Source organism: Penaeus vannamei, chromosome 16 (genome assembly GCF_042767895.1).
Source record: "Penaeus vannamei isolate JL-2024 chromosome 16, ASM4276789v1, whole genome shotgun sequence".
In the NCBI taxonomy this organism is placed as follows: domain Eukaryota; kingdom Metazoa; phylum Arthropoda; class Malacostraca; order Decapoda; family Penaeidae; genus Penaeus; species Penaeus vannamei.
This window is the reverse complement of record NC_091564.1, coordinates 21,068,832-21,077,100: the sequence shown is the minus strand read 5'-3', so window position 1 is coordinate 21,077,100 and position 8,269 is coordinate 21,068,832. Positions and strand designations below refer to the sequence as shown.

Here is an 8,269-nt window from a genome sequence, read left to right as displayed (position 1 = left end):
GCACTTAGTCACCAAGGAGCCAATTAGTAGGCTTACCTGTCTCATCTGTTCATTTTCCATGATTTTTGGAAAGATTTTTTAATTTTTATATTTTTTTTATTATTTGTATTTTGATAACAATTTAATAGTTAGTTATAAGATCAATGATATTTATAACAGTTTTTGTAGTAATAGCATTAAAAAATGTATTTTTTCCCCTAAGAAATCAATGAATGGAGAAATCAAAACTACATTGGATGGTACATATCCCCATACACAAAGTGTTGATATACCTTAAATGGAGTAACTGTGTAAATAATGTTCAGAAATTATGTTGTTATTTACCCCAAGCTGCTGGGCATGGCATGTATGTATATGATATTGCCCATTGTGTGTGTTGAATTTAGCAATTGTTTTTACATATAGATGGCTCCATAAGTAGTCACCAATGAGCCAATTACATGAACTACCGGACTAACCTGTTTATCCTTTTCCTTGATTTTCGATAATATTTTCTAATATTCAGTATTACTGTTAGTAATGTCAATCACAATATAGTAATCATAATGTTTATAACAAAAATAACAATGTCAATATTAATAGCATAAGTAAAAAAAAAAAAATGTTTTTTCCGCTTTTTCAAGGAAGAGGTCGCAAGATCTACTAATTGACTCCTTTGTGGCTAAGCATTGGCAGAGCCATCTGTGTGTAGAAACATTTAACCAAGCATTGCCAAAAGGAACGCATTATTTTTCTGTCGACATTGAGTTAACATGCATTATTATTCAACAGAAAATTCATCAATCTGGTGGAGTCATCAACACGCAAGCTCACTCTCGACAACATATATGTGATTATAAAAGACTTGCTTGACAGTTTGAAGCACTACAAGGACTTGCCATATGGGGAGAAGGTATGTTGCCCTTGTTCCATTTTCTTTATCAAAAATATCAAGCATACATGGTTGTGAGATGATGGAAAAAAGAAAGGGGAAAGAGTGTGTGGCATTTTCTTTTTTTAAATATTCTGTGTAAATAATGTTCTCAGAAAAAGAAAAGAAAATGTTAGTATTTTCTCCAAAGAATTTGTTAAGGTGTGTATGGATTCAGTATATTAGGCAAAATGAAACTTTGCACAATGGTTATATGTTTATAATATTTCTATGGGTGAAAAATGGAAGTGCATCTCCAGGAAATTGTAGCCAGTTGTCAAAATAGAAATGGTAATTAAAAATCTTGGAAGGCTGGGGAACCCAAAATTTAAGCAAAGCTAAATGAGATCGAGATATCTGAATGCGATTGTTTTTTTATAAGAAAGGTGCATATGAATATGGTGAATGAACAACAAAGAGTGTTTGATGACTTTGTAACTTTAGTTGTTGGAGGAACATTTTTTTCTCTTTCAAAGAAATAGTTCACAAAAAGTTTCTTAGTTTGTTTGTAATATGACTGATGTTATGAAATTACTAATATTAGACATTAGAATGAATTCTGATATATAAACAATCAGTTTGTAATTTCACCAGTTACTTTGCCTGTAGTTTTGTGGCATTTGTTCTAAGACATGTGACAAAAAAAAAAAGATCACAAAAAAATAATATATGATGAAATGGTTTATCATTAGCAAGAGTGAGTCTTCAAGTTTTGATTATAAAGTTTGTAATTAAGCCCTCTTTGCTGCAATAGCAATTTTAGAATAGTTTTCATAAAGAGAAGCAGAAATTATTTTTTCCCATGACTCTCTAAAAGCATCTTGATGTCTTTGTCTTCCGGCCGTTTGGATGACAGTTACCTGAAGAGGATGGCTGGGAGGTGAGTCCACAAGCCCAAGTTCATTGACAATTAAAATGCTCCTACACGCAACTCACCATCACAGTTGCTTCATACTAGAAAGTGGTCTGCTGTCAGACTCACAGTGACAAACACAAGCACTTACTATTCCTTTTGCTAATGGAAAGCACGGTGGAGGTGTTTGTTATATCTTACTCAGAGCATTCCTGCTGTGTAGCTTGTCCTTTTCTAAAACCTGTGGAGAAATGCCTAGTGAGATGATGAATGACAGATTTTTTTTTTTTTTTTTACATAACCTGTAAATCATATATACATTTGTATGTGTATGTTTTAAGGCATATCTAAGATATTTAACCTCACAAAGCACGAAGCTTGATGTGATGTGCCATATAGTATGCACAACCTTTGTGGTAGTGATGACAATAGAAATAACCTGTGTAATGTAAATAGGGGTAGATGTTTCCCTCTTGGTCTTCCCAGTATGTTATCATATTTTGTTTAGTCAGCCATTCATGTGATACATGTTTAATGCATAAATGATATTGGAATGTGACCTGATATGCAACTCTATGATGTCCTTTTGACTAAATGACATGTTTCTTTCCAATGTTTTAATCCATGAGCCCACTGAGTTGGGTTGATTATCAAAAGAAGGTTCCTTCAGTATATAGATATAATGAATTGATTAATTAGCAAGAATTCAGATAATAGGTGAAGGATTTCTGGTAAATATTCATGGACTGTCATTGCATTGTATTGAGATTTTAGGAGATGGAGAACCAAAAGGAGTAGACTAGATATGCTAAAGGATAAAAACTGCACATATTGTATGTTTTAATCTGGAAGTGAGTTATTGAGATAATGAATACAGAAAAAAAGAAGAAAAGAAAAAAAAATGCTTGCAAGATATTTTTTGAATGAAAGTAACAGACTGAAGTGTCATTACATATTACCAGTAGCCCGGGTGTTCAGCATGTAGGTTAGCGCACGAGAACACTCGTGAGCGGTGACGTGATTCTGTGCCTCCCCTTTGCAAAGTTATTTTGGGTTAACTTTTTTGGCTTTTTTGCCATATTACAATTTCCATATTTGTTTTAATTTGCTTTATCCTTGGTAATAGCTTATTATCCTTGCACAGACTCCATATCATCTCTCTATGCAGTGAATAACTCTGCAAGGAATAAAATGTATGGAATATTTGTTTTTTTGTGTCATATATCTTTTTTTCGTAATTTTAAATTTTCCGTAATACAACCTGCACTGCCGATCACAGCGGCCAGGAATTCAATGATGAGCATGGGAATGGTGTCCAGTCATGGCTTATGCTCATTATATTCCACATTTGTTTATTGATGGGAATAATGCAAAAGAAAAGCCCCCTTCTAAATGCCAAATGGGTCAAATCACACTGCAAGAGGTTTGTACACTCGTGGTGAGTCTTTTCTATCACCCTGGCCTTTGCACACGAAGGCAATTTTGTATCATTTTGTCTGATGACAACCGTCGACCCAGATTTTTCCATGACGGGACAGTCACGTCACAAGGATCGTTGGGGGCTAATAGCCACACTTTATGTAACCGATTCATCCCAGGTGACATCCTATCATGTCCTTGTGAAAATTTCACTTACAGTGAGTAACATCTAATTATCATATCAAAATTGATTCAAAATTATATAAGTAAAATGGCTTATAACTGCTCTGTTCCGCAAGTGATTACTGAAAGTGCTACGTATTAGTGATATATGATAACATTATCGAATAACCCTATCTACTCAAAACACTAAAGGTTTCAACCATTGTTTATGCATGGCTTGTAGCTTGTGCAGGGATGAATTTAACCCAATTGCTCCAGAGTGACGTCCTGTTGTTATGGCTAATCATCCCTCACTCCTGGATTATGGCCCATCTTGTTATGTGTGGTCAAACTTGCTCGAAGTTGTGTGTGCTGAAAATTTGTATGCTTCTATAGCCTGGGCTGCAGCCATTAACCCAATAACGATGGGTGTCCCATATATGAGACACCCGAAAAAATAAACATTGCCAGGTGTCCCGCCAGTGTGATGCCATATCGAGGCTCGCCCTCCGACGCAGCAGCAGGCGGTGCTCGGTGCGCGGGTCAAATTGAATTAGCTAGTGTATAGTGTAGGTACATGGATGGGGAAACTACCAAACGAGTATTAAACGCCTGCTATGGCTCGTCGTCTTGCAGCTGACGCGAGACTCCCTCAGCACCTGGAGAGGTACGTTACTAATGAGCGTCCTATGTGGACTTCTGCTTGCTGCAATCGTGCATACGGCATTTGATTATGACAAATGCCGTAGATGTGAGTTCGTGAATGTTCAAGGAACACTTTTATACCAATATCAGAAAATAAAAAAATCACTGATTTATGACAAAATATATTGTGAAATATATCTGAAAAAAATGTAAGTTTTGTGTCCTTTTACACACGAAATATGCTTTGATCGAGATCCCCTGGTAATATGTTTTAGTTTACTGTACGTATATCACATACGAAGCACTAATGTTTAGAAATAGCCTTATAAGTAAGGATTGAAATATTTCCGTTACATTTTGCTCAACGGTCGGTACATCACAACATGGGGAGATTTGAATTGATTTGAAATTGGTAGTTACTTTTATAAAGACCAATTCAATACGAATGTTAGCTAAATGTCAGATTTTTGAACTTTGGATGTATAAGTGAGATACAGATTATTTCATATTGAAGATGATAGTACTCAGTAATACCTGCTCTGAAATAAAAACTATATGGAATTTTGAGCTCGTTTGTATGTGCACTCTTCGTCTAGAGTTCAAAAAGCTATCGCATTTGTTTTGTGCGTTCGCGATAACAATGAATATGTTTAGACATTACTGTAGGTCTTTGGTACCATAAATTCGTAAATATCCCACAACACCTAGGCGTCTGCATGATTTTATGCACTTCCTAGTAAAGATAATGGATGCAAATGGCTAATCACCAACTCTACACATGTTCTCCTTTGCAATCTGTTGATATTGACAATTATCAAAGAAAACGGTATGAGAGGGATAACTAATATATTTTATTATTTACATATGAAAGTCAATGTAGGCCTACTAAATGAGGATGATTAATCTTTTTAACTTTATATGCATGTGTTCATGTACAAAAGTTCATGTAAATAAGCATTTTTTTTTTATATATATATCATTAGATTCAGAGAAAAATACCAGAGATAACGAACTATGGCAAGGTGCCAAATGCAATACACCATATCTCCGTTATTTTTTTTTAACCTTCGGTACATCCTAACTCTCGTAATTTTTGTGCGATTCAAATGCAGTCTGTTGCTTTCACTAGAGCCTCATATTCCTAAGACCATGTAAAAACGCCAATTTAAAATTTTTTGCCTTAATCAAAAAAAAAAAAAAAATTTTAATGCTGAAAAAAAAAAAAAAGTTCTCAATGTCAAGCTGTCCCCTGCCCAAAAATTAAAGGAAATTTAAAAATCGGCTATTTACATGGCCTTAGGCTAGGGTTGATCTAACACAAGTATTTTTGGGGGACTATTCAGTAAAGAACTGTGATAGGATGTAATGAAGACGAAAAAAAAAGAAGTGATTTTTCTTTACTTTTGCAATCTGTTACTATTGATAATTATCAAAGAAAACAGTTCTATAGTGATAACTAATATATTTTATTCTTTTACATATGAGTTGATGTAGGCCTATTAAATGAGGATGATTATTTTTTAAACTTTATGTGCGTGTGTTTACATACATATGATCATCCTCGAAAATTATAAACACCCAGTGACCCTCCCCATGTACTAAATTCCTAATTCTCAAAATTGAACCGCCATGTTGAATTCATGCTAAGACTTTATAACTAGGATGATTTGGTACTGACACTGCCATCCACAGTTCTCAATTTCTTCAAAATTTTATATCAAACAAACAAACATGCAATGAAACATACCTTTACAAAATAGTGTCCCTATTGAAAATGATAATTCTGATTGAATTGGTATTCATTGCATTGCAAAGTACACTAAATAAGCTATTTTATTGATAAGTAACATTACTAGATTTAGAGAAAAATAACAGAGATAAAGGAGTTTGGCAAGTGTCCAAAATATAAAATGTCATATCTCCGTTCTTTGTTTACATTACCTTCTGTACCTCCTAATTTTCGTAATTTTCATGCATTTCAAACGCAGTTTGTTGCTTTTGCTAGAACCTCAGAGTCCTAAGGCCGTGTAAATAGCAGATTTTTTAAATTTTGGCCTAAATGAAAAAAATATAGATTATTTAAAGCTGAAAAAAAAAATCCAAAAAGGGGATATGTGTCAACCAGTCCCCCGCCCAAAAATAAAGGAAATTAAAAAGTTGGCCATTTACATAGCCTTAGGCTAGGCTATATCTAACACAAGTAATTTTGGGGGATTATTCAGGAAAAAACTGTAGGAGTTAGGATGTATTAAAGAAAGGGGGGAAAAATTCGAATTTTTTCGACTTCCGGGGGCACCATCCCCCTTATGGGGGGGGGGCAAGGCTAAAATTATACATGAGATGAAGGGCAATTCTATACTCTTATATTATGCAAGAAGAATCAATGAGTTATCTCCAACTGATAATTTTTTATGATGAAATGAGTAGCGAAAGGTGGACATTTCATGGGATGGTCTTAACCCAATAACGCCATATAAGAAAATTTGGCAAGTGAACATGATCGTGGGGTCCTTGGCATGCACCAACAGTTTCCCCTGATTACACTCAGCTTGTTCCATAGTTTTGTGGGCAACATTAGGCACCTAAGATCTTGTATTTTGATATGATTTTAAAAGATATAAAAATTTTGAAGGTTTACCTTCACTGTAGGTGTTAGTTTTACCACAGAAATGATGACCCTACTATCAGAGAGAAACAAACTCCATCTGATGAGCCACCAGCATGGGTATGGTTGTGATGTGATGCCAGCCACTACTTTATCCACAACAGTCATGGCATGTACGAACATGCCACTTGGTGGGACGTGGTTAAGAAAAAACAACCCCTTGAAAGTATGCTTGAAGCCTCTTTGCCTAAACAGTTATTTATACTGTTGGCAAAGGAGGGTCCAAAGTGGGGCAAATTATTGATTCCTATTTGTTGTATTTCCCCCCCAAGCAATGTGTTCTTTGTGTGGGTTAGTATGACAGTGGGAGTGCATGTTATGAGTTGGTTAGAAAATAGAACAAATGTAAATTTTTTTTATTTCCTACATTTGTTACATAAAGTCAAGGTGAAAATGTGGCAATATAAGGAGCTCATTAACATATTGAAGCTGGCATGTATACATGCCTTTCCAATGTGAGTTTATTGATTTTGTTTATGTAAAGGTGACTCCACAAGTACTTTGTTACCAAAGAGTTCTTCTCTATGCTTACTTGATCTCACCTGTTTGCACTACCCCTTGAATTTCCAGGAAAAAGTTTTGTTATTTTCATCATTATAATAATAATGTTATAATGTTAATAATGTTATAATGTTAACCCATCGCCAACAGGTAAAAATTTTGGCAAGTGGATGTAGGCACGGGCTTGTTGGTGCGCATCGGCAGTTTCCCCTGTTTGTGCCCGGCTCGATCGGTAGTTTGCGAGCGACATTTAGCACCTAAAAGCTTTTATTTTGCTAAAATTTATAAAAATATTAAAATTTTGAAGGTTTACCTTCATTATAGGTGCCATTGCCTAAAATCTTTTCCATATAAATGAAGCCGCTACTATCGGAGAAAAACAACCTCCTTCCGACGAGCCAGTGGCGCGGGAATGCGCATGATGTGATGCCCCCCGGCATTCGGTCCACAACAGCCATGGCATGTACGTACGTGCCACCCAGCGGCAATGGGTTAATAGTAATGTAAACAATTATAATGTTATTAATAATAATGACAGTTTAAAAGTGAAAACATTTTCCTGTTGTGTCTAAATCTTTATGAGGCCATGTGTTGATAAAACAAAACTACAGTAGACTGTGCAGTGGCTTAAATATAACTTCTTAACAGACTCCAGTTTGGAGAAGAAAATTTGGCTTTGATTGATGATTTCTTACAATGAGTTTGATTCTTAGTTGGACATTGTCGGGCAAAGGAGCTGTTTCATTGATCATGCAGGACAGATGTCAAAGGTGATCAGCTAAGACTGAATATACTGAACACTTTATTATTAAGAGGAAAGAAAAGGCTAGTAATGAATCATGTTAGTGATGTGGAAGTACCCATGCAATGTACATTTGACTCATTTCAGAAATATTTTTTCTCTAGTGTCCCACAAACAAGGCTATTCTTTTCCAAAATGATTGAAGCTCATGCATGCAAATGCATTATTATTTCCATGGTTATTTATTTATTTATTTATTCCTTCTGTGATATTTTCCACAGAATAAAGGGGACAAGAATGAGACAGCCACAGACGCTGAGGAAGGAGAACCAGCTGTAGAGCTCACAGAAGAAGAGAAGAAGAGGAATTCAA

The 8,269-nt window shown here is 35.2% G+C and overlaps 1 protein-coding gene across 1 annotated transcript in view; it reads left to right on the top strand.

The window, feature by feature from the left end:
• Positions 1–771: 771 nt before the first annotated feature.
• LOC113821021 (death domain-associated protein 6) overlaps positions 772–8,269 on the top strand; it is a gene marked incomplete at its 5' end in the record, with an annotated part of 17,660 nt that continues 10,162 nt past the window's right edge. Inside the window, 2 exon segments of the mRNA XM_027373453.2 lie at positions 772–892; positions 8,179–8,269. The exon segment at positions 8,179–8,269 is cut by the window's right edge and continues 29 nt beyond it. Of these exon segments, the coding sequence (XP_027229254.2) occupies positions 772–892; positions 8,179–8,269 (212 nt within the window).